This window comes from Quercus lobata, chromosome 4 (assembly GCF_001633185.2).
Source record: "Quercus lobata isolate SW786 chromosome 4, ValleyOak3.0 Primary Assembly, whole genome shotgun sequence".
Classification (NCBI taxonomy): domain Eukaryota; kingdom Viridiplantae; phylum Streptophyta; class Magnoliopsida; order Fagales; family Fagaceae; genus Quercus; species Quercus lobata.
Window position 1 is genome coordinate 96189678 of NC_044907.1, and position 15378 is coordinate 96205055.

General features: G+C 33.0%; 2 protein-coding genes across 2 annotated transcripts in view; both read right to left on the reverse strand.

Moving 5' to 3' along the window:
* Positions 1 to 265: 265 nt before the first annotated feature.
* Positions 266 to 4953, reverse strand: LOC115984073 (E3 ubiquitin-protein ligase RGLG4-like). Its single transcript, XM_031106953.1, has 8 exons — positions 4892 to 4953; positions 3674 to 3758; positions 3158 to 3298; positions 2961 to 3074; positions 2711 to 2808; positions 2531 to 2610; positions 532 to 631; positions 266 to 434 (listed from the first exon to the last, which is right to left on the reverse strand). Exons 1-8 carry the CDS (start codon positions 4919 to 4921, stop codon positions 303 to 305), a joined length of 780 nt encoding a protein of 259 aa, XP_030962813.1. The 5' UTR covers positions 4922 to 4953; the 3' UTR covers positions 266 to 302.
* Positions 4954 to 6258: 1305 nt separating this feature from the next.
* Positions 6259 to 15378, reverse strand: part of LOC115986247 (E3 ubiquitin-protein ligase RGLG4-like) — a 12630-nt gene continuing 3510 nt past the window's right edge. Inside the window, exons 2-11 of the mRNA XM_031109094.1 lie at positions 11019 to 11103; positions 10372 to 10512; positions 10175 to 10288; positions 9914 to 10011; positions 9740 to 9819; positions 8819 to 8924; positions 8570 to 8697; positions 7441 to 7567; positions 6838 to 6894; positions 6259 to 6741 (exon numbers count right to left, since the gene is read on the reverse strand). Coding sequence (XP_030964954.1) covers positions 6655 to 6741; positions 6838 to 6894; positions 7441 to 7567; positions 8570 to 8697; positions 8819 to 8924; positions 9740 to 9819; positions 9914 to 10011; positions 10175 to 10288; positions 10372 to 10512; positions 11019 to 11103 — 1023 coding nt within the window. The 3' untranslated portion in view covers positions 6259 to 6654. The remainder of the gene's footprint in view (positions 6742 to 6837; positions 6895 to 7440; positions 7568 to 8569; positions 8698 to 8818; positions 8925 to 9739; positions 9820 to 9913; positions 10012 to 10174; positions 10289 to 10371; positions 10513 to 11018; positions 11104 to 15378) is intronic.

Sequence of the window (15378 nt, forward strand, 5' to 3'; positions counted from 1 at the left end):
GCTTGTCTCACAAGTTGGAGGAACTGGTGGAGGGCGTGGAATGATTTCCTCTGCTCTTCCTGTCACATGTCTTTTTTTCCAATAAAGTAGATGCAGATTAGAAAGCATTCACAAACTAGTTCAAACTCAATTACATGACATTTATATTTCATCCACTAATTGGGTTTGGAAGCAGACTATAAGTATTAAGGTTTTACTCTTATTTAAATTATTGGCTACCTCCATTATGCACACCAGAGATCTCATTTCAGAAATTTTTCACCAAATACTTGAATATTATAATTTGACATGGATAAGGAACCCTACCCAAGAATACCAAGTTCAACTGCTGCTTTGTACTGGAAGGGGATCTCCATTAGGGCAGCTCGAGCAAAAGCTATTTCTTTCTCAGCCGATGTTGCATTTGTAGACATAATTTCAGTGAAGTTAACCATCTAAATACAAAGAAAATATATTATTTAGAAGTCAATGCATGAATTAAATTCAACACATATGGCATTCAAAGTTAATTGTATGCTGCTACTGCAATACCTGGAAATTTTGATATTTACGTGCACGGAGCTCAAAGTTCTTCATGTCTTCCCAAGGTCCATCACCGACTCTGACCAGAACAATTGAGAGTGGATATGACCTGGACAATAAAATAAAATTTTCAATTGCTTTAGTTCAACACCACTGCTTTTACTTAAGCAATTGTGTTTAATATATCACTAATACTTTGATGTCAGTGTCTTTACCAGATCCACTTGTTTCTTATTTAAAAAGAGGGTTGTGAATTATTGTACAACATTTACTGAAAATAAAGGAGATGAAAGCTATACGGTACATAATCTTTAAATTTTTTAATGTTAAGACTCAGGAAAGCTCATTAACATAATCTTTAAAACATTTTTCATTACTGAAATGCTGCAAACAATATTAGGATGGGAGTATATGAAATTTTTATTGAAACATTCTAAACAATAATGGCCCACAATTCATAGTACAAGGAAAAAAAAAATTCCTCTCTTTTTTGTGAGTAAAACAAATTTATTAGCACCAAAAGAAGCATAGTTACAATTCAAAACTCAGCCAAAAGGGCTATCAAACTCTCCAACAGACCTTGCCCATCACAACTTAAGAGACTGAAATGACCAACAATATAGTGCTTCGCGCATAACTTAACCTACATTATTCAGAGTAGCTGAATAGCCAATTTTCAAAAAGAAAAGTTAAGCCTTACAACAGATTCATTGGCATTTCTAATGGTATCCCTATCAGTTTGTACATATTTTCTTATGATGAATAATTCAGTATGTCGATTGTCTTTAATGTATCATTGATACTTTGATGTCAGTTTCTCTACCAGATCCACTTGTTTCTTAATTAAAAAGACGGTTGTAATTATTGCACAACATTTACTGAAAATAAAGGAGATGAAAGTTATACAGTACAAAATCTTTAAATTTTTAGTGCTAAGACTCAAGAAAGCTCATTAATTTGTTCAACGCTTTCCTTCAGTGTAAAGTACAGCATTTTTCTCTAATGATATACTACAAACAATATTAGGTTGGGAGTATAAGAACAAGTTTTTGAAACATTCGAAACAATCATAGCCAACAATTGATAGTGCAAGGCAAAAAAAAAAATGTTTCCCTTTTTTTTTCTGAGTATATCAAATTTATTAGCATCAAAAGAAGCATAGTTACCATTCAAAACTCAGCCAAAAGGGCTATCAAACTCTCCAACAGACCTTGCCCATCACAACTTAGAAACTGAAATGACCAACAACATAGTGCTTCACACATACCTTTCTTATCCTACATTATTCGGAGTAGCTGAATAGCCAATTGTCGAACAGAAAGTTAAGCCTTACAACAGTATCATTGGCATTTCTAATGGTATCCCTATCAGTTTGTACATGTTTTCTTATGATGAATAATTCAGTATGTACATTATGGTATGCATTTATTTCTCTCCTTCCACAAAACATAATTTTTTTAAATCTCTTTTGACATGGTAGCCAAAACATTATCTCATATTTGCATTTGCCCATTCAACAAAATTACTCAAACATGAGACTGACATATTTTAAGCCAGATTTTTTAGCATCCCATTTCCAGACTCTGTTAATGAAAGAAAATGGAGACTAAATGGTGCATACTCCATGGTCTCAAGTAAAACAACAAAGCCCTAGGGATAATTTCTTCACTGCCACTAGCAAATCAATCATGTTTGGGATTGACTTTGGGGAGCCAAACCACTCAATAACAAAGAACTTCAAGTAAAAGGATTTTCAAAATTTTGGCAAGCAATTTCTGCCCAATATAATGTCAGAAACTTTATCAACCTTTCATATGCCAGCATTGTTAAGAATCTCCTCAATTGGAGACATAAAGGCCTTCCAAGGATGGAGATGTCATGAGATGTCATACTAAAGAGAGTTTCCTTATGGATATCAAAATAGCTCTAAGAGGGGGGTGGGCGGGGAGGTAAAGAGTCAACAAAAGCCTGAAACAAGAATTAATTCCATCAATCTGCAAGGCTTTACCTCGCATTGACAATTAATTTGAGTGTTTCCTTTTCTTGTGGACTTAGATCTTTATCACCTGTATCGCTGCTTCTTGTAACCTACACAATAAAAGACATTACTCTAAATAAGAATGATTATGTGCATGCAACAATTTGAGAGAGAGAGAGAGAGAGCAAAAAGGAGGACTTTGAGGTCAACCTCGCCATCAGATATGATGACCAATACATGGTACTGACCAACACTTTTCGCTACTGTGTTGTTTGCAGCCTTAATTACAGGAGCATAAGAAGTTGGCCCTTAAACACAAAAACAAAGCTGTTAATCTCAACAAATATTATCGACAGGATTTTCTGATGTCATACCAGAAAAGAGTTCATGAGTTTGGTTACAAAAAGCAAATTCCAATTAATGAAATGTTAACTTTCAAATAAAGGAACAGAAAACCAACCAGCAAGTTTTGCGTTTTGAGCTATCTTTCTGTAGCAGGACAAAGTTTCTTCAAGACCGTTGCAAGGTGAATGATCACTGTGAAAGCTAAACACTTCCTCATCATGAGTTATCTCTATAACAGAAAATAAATCCAGGGTCATATTAGAAAATAATAGAAACTTCTCCAGAGATCCAAATTTAGGGGACTACACGTACCATCACCAAAACCAAAACAAGTAATTAAGTTGTCTTCATTGAAAGGGGCTAAAGTTGTTCCAATGATAGACATGGCCTTCTCATATGGATTAGGTACATCTCCAATGCCATGCAGGCTCTGGTTATTGAATGAGACATTGCCTGTAATAACAAAACTGATGCATTGGCTTCCAGGGCGATACAAATCAAATACGAACCATTTTCAAAAATATATGATATCACATTATTGTTAAACCAATAAACACTTGTAAGAGAAGTAATGACCTTCACAGAATGCCTTCTTCACCGACACTATCTAATGTCAAGTCTTATAATGCATTATCCTTAAAATTGAGAAAACACTATTCGAGAAGATAATGAGGAACATAGTAATTGTTTTTGGTACAAGTCAGATTACACCCCAGGGTTTTGTAGGTGTAATTGTAAACAGGGGATCCCAATTTTGCTCCATCAATAACTCACACATTATTGAATGGAATATAAACAAAAAGAGATTATTATATTTACTCCACAAACCTGTCCGTTCATTGCTTATAGTGAAATCAATTCCAAAGAGGAGTTTGGATGCTTTTAGAGCTTCTTTACTCAATGCTGCACTGACCTGTTTAAAAAGAGAGCCCATTCAAAACTTTGAAATTTCAAATTCATGAAAGAAAAAAAAAAAAGAATCAGATGATTTTGCAATGTTATTCTGCAGCATACGCATTTTTGCCATAAATTGCCATAGTTTCGGACTCCAGAAAGTCCAAAATGAAATGATTTGATGAATAGGAAACATACTGTCATCATTGGTTACTTAAATTTCAGCACTCTGCTACAAGCCATAGTTTTGGGCATATTTGGGTAATAATTGGACTGTTTCCTATGAGTGCTGATCCATAAGAATCAACAAAAACAAGAACTCCAGACCACTGTGATACAGTTAACTATCTGTAAGATGTTTAATGTCAATCAAGACCTCGTATTACATATGGTATGACAGGTTTGGTATGCGAAATATAGGAGATGACCTCACTCAAGATCATAATCTGCATCTCAAAACTACACTAATGAGTGGACATTGTGAAAAAATTATCCTCAAGCATACTAAAGTAAGGTCTGTCTCTCAATCGGGTTATAGCATTGGGTTTCAATTTATAAAATAACAATTTTTTATGACATCAAAAAAGCCACATCATTGCTCCGTTAGATATGCACAAGAAAGCTAATAGAAGTGAACAGAGGACTAAAATAGTGCTCATTTTTTAACCTTTAAGTAAACTTTAGGGATCACCCGTGTATTTTGGTCTTTGCTTTATATCAAGTTTGTCTATAGTCATATTAGAACGAACTTTAGCTAACAATCATGTAAAATTTTCAAATTTAAAACTTCATTCTGGTAGGAATAAACATGTGAAAACATCATTTTTTTTTTCTCAACAAAAAAAAAAAAACCTGATTTTGGAGAGTATATATATAAAAGAACCAAAGATAAAACAAATTTCTAACCAAATGATCAGTTTGAATACAGAGTTTGAGGTCATCGACAAAATCAACCCCCCAAAAAATCACTTTTCACTCACGATCAAACAGAGGAATCCAACTAAAGTCATTTAATAAATGAAATATATATATATATATATATATATATTATCATTAAACCATTGCATACTGATAATGATAGTAGTCAACATAGAATCCTTATCACAGCACTTAAAATGAAAAGAGACAAAAAAGAGGGAGCAGCAAAATAACCTCCTCAAGGGAAGAGTAGCTGTGCGCCATTCCTCTTACTATGCTGGTGTTTCCGCTTGTGTTAGTATGAGTTCTGAAAATATCAACATTTCATGTTTGAATAACTTGCTAGTTGCTAAGAAAAGAACTTACTTCAATAGTTTGAATAACGAGTGTTTCAAGGAGTTGAGAAACAATCTGTTACACGGCATTGAAACAGATTGTTTCTCAACTTCTAAAACTATGCAGCAATAGCAGATTCTCAGGAACCTACAGATTAGAGGTAAATGAGGGTGAGTGAATATTATTACCTGTCAAATTCATCATCTTGTAACTCATGAATGCCTATGCTCACGAAATTTTGATCCCAATTCGTGTGGAATCCAGAATCCTGCTTGTTTTTAGATGCCTTTAATCCCATCGTCCAAACAGAGAAGATCAGATTATAGTTGGAATAGAAATAGAGAAAGACATAATTGTTCTAAACTGCATTCCTTCATTTTATGTTGGGAGTACATTGTTCTATGCGCGGTGTTTTGGAGAAAAAGTGTCATTGTCCTATGCGCGGGAGAAAAAGTGTCATTGTTCTATGCGCGGTGTTTTGGATAGAAAGTGTCACTGTCGTAGTGACGTTTGTGTGAAGGAGGGCAGCAAAGCAACGGTCAAGAAAATAATAAAAAAATGTGTCCTCCCCACTTAACCAAACGATGTCGTTATGCATAAGAGTCACTAACTCAGTAGATCTTTCCTTTTTAATACAGAAACAGTGTAGTGTCGTTCTTCATTAAACTCTGGTTCAACGTGCAATATATGTAAAACAAACAGCGACTCGGATCTCAGTTTGTTAATCGTACTTTCTCTTTCAATATTAGAAATTGCTAGGCTTCGTTTTCCGGCCGCCTTCATCATTATGTGGTCAAACATGTGATGTGATATAGAGAGTTCTTTAAGGTTTCTTTCGATTTTCGGCAACAACGTATGCCCTCCCTTTTTCTCAACACCAACACTATCTTGCACAACAGAAATCGTTCAAAATTATATTAGAATTGTTTGTGAAGTAGTGCTAGTATGGGATACCAAGTTGAATCATGGGATCGTAATCATACAGAGTCACAGTATTACACACAACTTACACCATATAATTCAATTTGAAATTTTGTTTTTAGTCCTTTAATCTGAGTTTAAAATGAATGGAATTTGTAAACAGGTTTGACAGATGTTGTTGAAAGGGCAGCTGCGACAATGAAGTCAATTAAAATCTTAATTCTCATCGCGTGCATCTACGGCTAGTAACGTTAATAGCTGCCCAAATTTGGATAATAGTATGTCCCGGACAATGACGGTATGTCTTGGGTAAGATCCTGGTTGCATAATCACAAGGCTGGATCTTGGAAACGATAAAGAGGAACATGAAATATCATAGTTAACAACTTAACATTACAAATGGATACTGCCACACATCAAGGTATGAAACAGAAACTTTACAGATAGGATCTAGGGTCCCAAATCCAAATCCAAATCCAAACAAGCTCTGACATGGGAAATTATTCAATACTCATGAAATAATGCTCTCTCCTCTCACATAATAGTGGATTTTACTAATTAACATATAATGAAATTATGTCAGAAGACAGAAACACTACTTCCAAAATATTGAATAGTTTTTCTTGATAGAACGCCTAGATATGTGCAGTCTAATGTACACTTGATTTTTGTTTGGATGGGGGAGATGATTTTTTATCGGTTGACGGCATATCAGACAGTTAGACAATCTTTCTTCTCCATCACCCCGTGAACACCCTGAGACGGTTTCTGATCGGTTGACGACATATTGGACAGTTACTCAATCTAGCTCCACAGTCCTGACAAGTCTGCAATGAAATAATTTACTCAAAATAATTACAATACCACCTAAACGACGGAGAGGACAAAGGCAAAATATGAAAATATCAATGAGTTTAGCTCACCAGGTGCCCACAGCCAAAGGCCAAGTCCTTTGCATTCGTTAAACAAATAGGGCAAACCTGTATGCAAATTGGGTAGAAAATAAATAAGTGTTCCCAAACTGAAAAAATCCAGTAAGCAAAGCAATACTCGTGCAGACCAGAAACAAGATTCAACAAGTTAACATGACCCTGTAAGACGAGAAAGTATCTCCTAAGCCTGCTTTATGGACCAGAAAAATAATTTACACTATAAGAGACCTTGCATTAAGTTAACATTTTATTGTGTGCCCAATACTGACACCTTTGTTACTATACACCAAACACAACATGCCACCTGATATAAATTTTTCTTTTTCTTTTTCCTTTTTCTTTTTTTTTTTTTTTATCATGAGACTTATTGTAGACCATCATACCATTTGTCACATAGAAATTGTACGGAATTAGTGACTCCAAATGTTTGAAAAGTGAGCAGGATTTGACTGGGGCAGCAAACCAAGCATTTTGTTCAGTCTTATTTCTAATCATTTCATGATTTTTTGGCCACCTAGTCTGGCCATGTTCATTGCAATGATATATAAACAGGCAATATGCTCATGTTTAATGCAAAACACACTATAATTATACCGCCTGGTTTCGTTCATCTGCCTCCGTTGATGGAAGGCTGCTTGGCTGAGGAGTTGGCATTTGAGGACGACTGTACGGAACTGGAGGAGGGCGTGGAACAATTTTCTTTGCTCTTCCTGTCGCACGTCTTTTGTCCAATAGAGAAAATGCAGATTAGAAAGCATTCACAAGCTAGTTTAAGTTCAATCACATCACATTTATGTTTTATCTACAATTGATACTATAAGCTAGGATGCAAAGATACCCCATTTCTGCTCAAGTACTTGTTTCTGATACATATCATAATAGATACTTCTAAGATACGTACTCAGTTTTTTTTTTTTTTTAAGAAAAAGTACCAACACGCTCGTGATACTGCTTGCATACTGTTGTAACCCAACCCCCTTGATAGTGAGAGATAACTCAAACTTGTAAGAATTTTTATTTATATTATTTTTTTTTTAATCATTTCAATATTGGACAATTATCTAGTGGTCTTTTTTTTTTTTTTTGGTATAAAATTATCTAGTTGTCTTTTATTTACTCTTTTAGAGCTTGGTCTGTATTTTAAACAACATTTAATGGCTATTGATTTACTTTATTATTCATTATTGTTTTTAAATTAATATATGCTTAATAATTTAGAAAAAATAAATGCTTAACAATATATTTAAAATATATATAAATAAAATATATTTAATAAGTAAATAATTCACATATACCCATTATATGGTATCCAATTTTTTCAAGAATTGCCATATCCCATATCATACCCATACCCGTACTTGCGCATCTTAGACTATATCTTAAATCCTCGTTTAAATTATTGGCAAAACTTAAATATAGTTACTTTAATGGTGTTATTTAAGTTTTTCAATTAAATTCTTCCACATACATGCATTGGTCAATGCAATACAAACAGTTTTATCTCTTTTCCAAAAATAATTAAATTCATCTATATGACTTCTTGGCTAATGCGAATGTAGAATATAAACGGGAACTTAAATACTTTTTTAAGTTTTATTCATAAATTATTGGTTGTCCAATTACCTCCATTGTGCAGCAAAGCTCTAATCTCAGATAAGTACCATCAAGTTTTCACCAAATATTAGAAAACTATAAAATGAAAAAGATGGATAAGCAATCCTACCCAAGTATGCCAAGTTCCCTTGCTGCTTGGTACTGGATGGGGATCTCCATTAGGGCAGCTAGAGCAAAAGCTGTTTCTTTCTCTGAGGGCGATACATTTTTAGACATAATTGCAGTGAAGTTAACAAACTACAAACAAAGAAGACATATATTAAAAGTCAATGCATGTTGAATTATATTCAACTTATATGGAACGATACAGAGAACTTATATGGCATTCAAAGCTAATTGTGTGCTAGTACTGCGATACCTGAAAATTATCAAATTCACGTGCAGGGATCTTGTCATCAAAGTTCTTCATGTCTTCCCAGGGTCCATCACCAACTCCGACAAGAACAATTGAGAGTGGATATGAACTGGAAGTTAAAATTTAAAGGTAAATTTGTTTAATTCAACACTACTGCTTTTACTTTAGCAATTTTCTTTAATGTCTGTTTGTTGACACCTTGACGTCAGTGGCTCCACCATATTCACTTATTTCTCAGTCCTTGTAAATTATTGCACAACAGTTACTGAAAATAAAGGAGACGAAATCTATACATAGCAAAGTTTTTAATCTTAATCTTAGGACTTGCGTTGAGAGTGATGTCAAACATGTTTTGTAAACAGTTGATAACAGTAATAACCCACAAGGCAGAAACATGGTGGTTCTACAAGGCAAAAAAAAAAAAAAATCCTCTTTTCTTCTTTCTTGTCAGTAAAAAAATTTATCAGTCAGTGAGGCACATAAACTATTGAACAGACCTTGCCCATCACAACCTACAAACTAAAATGACCAACACTAAACTGCTGCACATGTACCTTATTTGTCATACATTCTTCAGAATAACCAATTGTCAAACAGAAAAATTAAGCATTACAACAGATTCATACCATATCTAATGGCACCACTATCAGTGTGTTCATTTTTTTTCCCTTATGGATTTGAATTCATCATCCAGTAATTTTTTTCATTGACAACAATCTCCAGTATTTTTTTTCTTATTATTGAACAGAAGAAAGCCTACTCTAGCTTTTTAAAGAATGACACAGAAAATGGATAGCAAAATAGCTCATAATGTAATTATTGAAAATTAAAGATAAATTATAAGATCAAAAGGCGCGGGTGGGTGGGGGTTGATTTAACAGAGGCCTAAAAGGAGAAATTTATATCATTAATCTGCAAGGTCACCTCGCATTGACAATTGATTTGATTGTTTGCTCTTCTTGTGGACTTAGTTCTTTCTCACTTGTATTGACGCTTCTTGTAACCTTCACAATAGAAGACATTGCTTGAAATAAGAAAGATTGTGTGCGTGCAACACTGTCAGTTCAAGAGATTTTGAAAGATGACTTTGAATTTAACCTGGCCATCAGCAATGAGAACCAGTACATGGTACTGTCCACCACTTTTCTCTACAATGTCAATTGCAGCCTCAACTACCGGAGCATAAGAAGTTGGCCCTTAAACACAATTACACAAATCAATGAAAAGCCACAACTTTTGAGAAAAAGCAAAATATTATAGAATGATGTGAAACAAGAAAAGTCCATGGTTTTGGTAGTGGAAAGTAATTGCCAATTAGTGAAAATACCAGATTTCAACAAAAGGGAATAAAAAACCAACCTGCAAGTCGCAAGTTAGGAACTATTTTTTTGTAGCAGGACAAAACTTCTTCAAAACCATGGCAAGGTGTATGATCATTGTGAAAACTAAACACTTCCTGATCATGAGTTGTCGCTATAACAGAAAACAGATCCAGTGATTATATGAAAAAATGAGAGAAACTTGCCCAGATATTCAACTTTAGGGTCTAGACATACCGTCACCAAAACCAAAACAAGGAATTAAGTTGTCTTCATCGAAAGGGGATAAAGTCTTCCCAATGATAGAGATTGCCTTCTCATATGGATTAGGTGTATCTCCAATGGCATGCAGGCTTCGGTTGTTGAATGAGGTTTTGCCTTCAATAACAAAAACGATGCATTGGCTTCCCAGATACACAACCAAATGCAAACCATTTTGACAAATAAATAATACCACAGACAAAACTGATGCATTGCTCCACTTTAGATTCTTGACTATGTGATCATTGCATTATACCCAGACTGGACAGGCAGTGGCATCATAAGTAGAAAACGCATGTTAATAAAGTACAGGGAGGAGGGACAAACAACTGATTACATGTTACAGAGGGCCTGCTAGAGATGCAGTGACCTTCACTAAAATACCTTCTACACCAAAACTATCTAGCGTCAAGTCTAATAATGCATATCCCTTAAGGTTGAGAAAAAAACTATTCAAGAAGATAACAAGGAACATAATCTTTTTTTTTTTTCAAATTAAGTCAGATTAAACCCCAGGGTCTTGTAAAGACAAATATTAACCAGGGGACCTCAATTTCTGCCCCACGAATAACTCATACGATAATGAATGAAATTGTAGAGTGTGTATATCTACTTCCACAAACCTGTCCATTCATTGCTTTTAGTGAAATCAATTCCAACGATAAGATTTGATGATTCTAGACCTGCCGTTCTCAATGCTGCAGTAACCTATTAGAAAAGACAGCCGATTCAAAAATTCATCTTCATGTTAAAGGTTCTACATACATTAAGTATCAGATGATTTTGCAATGTTATTCTGTGGCATGCATATTGTTGCCAATAATTTCTAAACTCTCAGATTATAAAAATTCAAAAAATCTGATGATTTAATGAATGGGAAATATACAAACTGTCATCCATGGTTACTAAAATTCAGCACTCTGTTACTAGCCATAGTTGGGTAGGAACTAGACCATTGAGTATGACCGCTGATCCATAAAGATCAACCAAGAACTCCAGAACACTGTATTACAGTTAACCTTCTGTAAGATGTTCCTTAAATGTAAATTAAGGCCTTGTGTTACATGTGGTTTGGCAGGCTTTTGTATAAGAAATATAGGAAATGACTTTGCTTAAGATTATAATCTGCGTGTCAAAACAACATTACAACCAACTAATGAGTGGACAATGAAAAAAATTTCCTCAATGCTTATTAAAGATTAAAGATTACACTACAATAGAGGGACATCTAATTTTTCTCTATTTTCTTTTTGATTTCTAAGCCAAAATGTCGGATGCAATCCAACAATCCTATAGGTGATGTAAGAAAAAATCTACTAATTTTTGTAATTCATTAATTTTGGTTTTTTTTTAATGTAATTTTCGTTATTTTAGGTTTGGGGTTATTATTTCCTTATTTGTAGGTGTTTTTAATGCTTTTTAGGTCAAATTAGGTTCTTATTATGTTTCAGTATTAATTAGGATTTATTTTGAGGTTATATTTTCTTGCCTGTTAAGTTTTACAAAGCCTTTAAATTGGCCTCCAAGTCTATAAACATGTTTTTTAACAATTATTCAATCAATAAAAGTTCAGACTTTGTTTTCTCCATTTTCTAGTGGATTCTAGACTTTCTCTCCTTGTGGACTCAAGAAATGTCACTTCCGCACCCTGCATCAATTGGTATCAAAGTCTGGTCCTTACCCTGGTCTGATGGCTACTAAACATGACAGCAGCAATTCTAGTAACCGAAATGTTAAAGCATAAGTTCTTAGAAAGGAATTCATTCAACTTCAGCAAGATGCCCAACAAGTATTATGCAAACTACAGCCAGCAGTTGCTACCCCTCTCGCTAGGAAATAATCCCATGGCAACTCCAATCGATATACTCAAAAACACACTCCTAAATACAAGAATATTTCATTCTTTGATGGGATGATGAGCAAGTTGGAATTTATTGATTGGCTTCTTGATTTGGAAGAATGTTTTAACTTTTGGAAGATTTGTGATGAAAAAAGAGTAGAGCTTGCATTTAATATATTGAACGATAAAGTAGAGGAATTGTGGTAAGACATTCAAATCGATAAAAAGTGTCGAGGTAAGCATCCATTTCACTTTAGGAAAAGAATGAAAAAGATGTTAGTTGATTTATGGTTTCCGCAAGATTATTATAATATACTAGATTATACAAGTGTTAATTATAGATCTGTATATTCATATGAAAAGGAATATGTTGAAAACATGAAAGGTCAACCACAAAACCAATATTATCACATCCAAATCCATGTGTCAAGTAAAGAAAAGGGTTTGAGGGTTGACAAGATGCAGCCAATTTTTAAAGAAAATTTTGAAGTGAATGAAAAAGATCAAAACTTGCAACAATTTGCTGAATTGAATGTTGAAAATATAACTTTTCAAAAGTTTGATGAAGATGTCAAAGAAAAGAAAATTGAGTTGATTGTGAATAATGGTGAAAATCAAAAGATGGTAATTATTGAGAATATTGTGGAAGATTCAATTGAGGTCAAATATGAGGATGAGTCCATAACCCATAGTGCCTAGGTTTCGGTTGATTGGCTAAAGATGACTACACAATCGGTTGATTTTCTTGGAGTAGAAAATTTTGATTTTATCATTAACTTTTTGTTGATTGATGTTGCAAATAAATTGAAGGCAAAGGAGAAGAAATTTTATGCTACACTATATGAAGGATACAAGTTTCAAAATCATATTAAGTTACTAAACCATTCAAAGTATTTGTTTATTTGGAGTGGAAGATTTTAGAATCTATAATTTATTTTTTGTAATTCATTAATTTTGGTATTTTTATGTAATTTTTGTTATTTTAAGTTTAGGGTTATTATTTCTTTACTCTTAGGTGCTTTTAAAACCAAATTAGGCTCCTATTATGTTTAGGTATTAATTAGGATTTATTTTAGAATATATTTTCTTGTTGTTAAGTTTTATAGAGCCTTTAAATAAGTCTCCAAGTCTGTAAACGTTTTTGTTTTTATTTAAATTATTTAATTAATAAAAATTCAAACTTTTTTCTCTCTATTTTCGGGTGGATTCCAAACTTTCTCTCATTATGGACTCAAGGAACCCTCGTGGGTTCGAGTTTATATTCTTGAAGCAAAGGCCTTTTTTTTTTTTTTTCCTTAAAGTAGACATGTTCTGCTTTTTGTCGCTTTTGCACAGCACATCAACAGAGATCCTTTTTTTCTAATGACGAGAAACCTCTTTAAGGCAGGGCCACTAAGTGTACCCAACCTTGCCTAGTAAACCCCAAATACATGACCTTAACCACGAAAGAAGAGAGGGGGGGGGGTGGCCAACCAATTGAGCTACCCTCTATGGACAATGTCACAATCCTAAAGAGAACACTATAGAAAAGAAAACTGGAATTCTCAACAAATACTAGCTAAAAAACATATTATTATTTATAATTTTAAATAAATAATTAAAATGAGCTTTTCTATAAACAGTACAAGGATTCTTTTGTCGCATACTCATGTCCGCTATACAAGACTCCTCTTTTTACAAGGCATAGAAGACATGGCTGACAGAAAGCCTAACCCCAATAAAGTTTATGAAAGGATATGTTAATTAATTAAAGAAATACATTATAAGTCATTACATTTTGTGCTACATCATCAAATTTTTTGAAAAATAGGACTTGATAAGAATGTATATTTATATATATAGCTATATCACCAGGCATATCATAATTTTCTTTCTATCCTTTTTAATATAAATATATATATATATATATATATTAATGTATGCAATAATGTATTATGCCTTTACATATTCTCAAAACTAATTGAAACTTAATGATTCTGAAAGGACCATCACTTTTTACTACCATAACTTTACATATTCTTGAACCTAAATGTAACTTATAATAGAAATTACATGTAATACAAACAACTTGAGTGAAGACACTATTTATTTATATTTATTCATTTTTAGTTTATACTAAAAAAAAAATTCTATTTCACCACCGTATTCATATTTTTATGCTAACTAGTATTTAAGGACTGGTTAAAGGGTCCAGTTCTGCTTCTACTTAGAGAACCATACATTATTTTTATCAACTTCAAGATAAAGATAATAAGCTCCCACTTCAGTCCATTACGATCTAGTTTAGTCCACTTCAATCCATTCAAGCCCAATTCAATCCAATTCAGGTGAGTATAAACTAAAACTAAATAAAGTTGTTATCTTAATTATTATTATCTCTATCTCTTAAAGTTGATGAAAATGACATATGGTTCTTTAAGCGGGAGCAGAATTGGACCCTTCAACTTGGCCGTGAATACTACATTAGCATATGAAAATGAATACAATAGTGGAATATGATTTTTTATTTTTATTTTTTTATGGTGAGTATAAACTAAAAATAAATAAAACTGTTATTTTTTTTCCTTTGATTGTTAGATGTGATTCTATATTATTAAAAATATGATATATAATGATGGGAAAAATTAATGGATGCCCTAAAAACATTGGTTTAAAAAAAATTTAAAATTTTTATAAGAAAAGAAAAAAGCAATTAATTTTTTTTACGATTTTTTATATTTTCCATGAAAGTGAAATCAAAAATTTCCTAAAATGGTTTATTAACAGTTACCCTAAGGGCACATGTTAACATGACTCTATAATGATATAATATGATTCTATTACATAGCATGACTTGGATAATTTGGTGTTTATAACTCTTACCTTTCATTTTGAATATTATTCTCATTATATTTTATTCTATAAATTTACTATTCTCTCATATTTTCTCCCAAAAAAAGAGGTGATTATGCTATCTCTCTCTTTAGATTTTTGATTCTTTCTTGCAACTCTACTTTAATTTGACAAATTTTTATGTTTTTTTAATATCTCTACTTTCAATTGATACATTTTAGTGTTACATTTTTTGAGTTCCCCATCACAAATTCTCTCTTTCCCTTTTTATAGCTTTGGTTTGATCTTTTTTTTTTTTTTTTTTCTTTGAG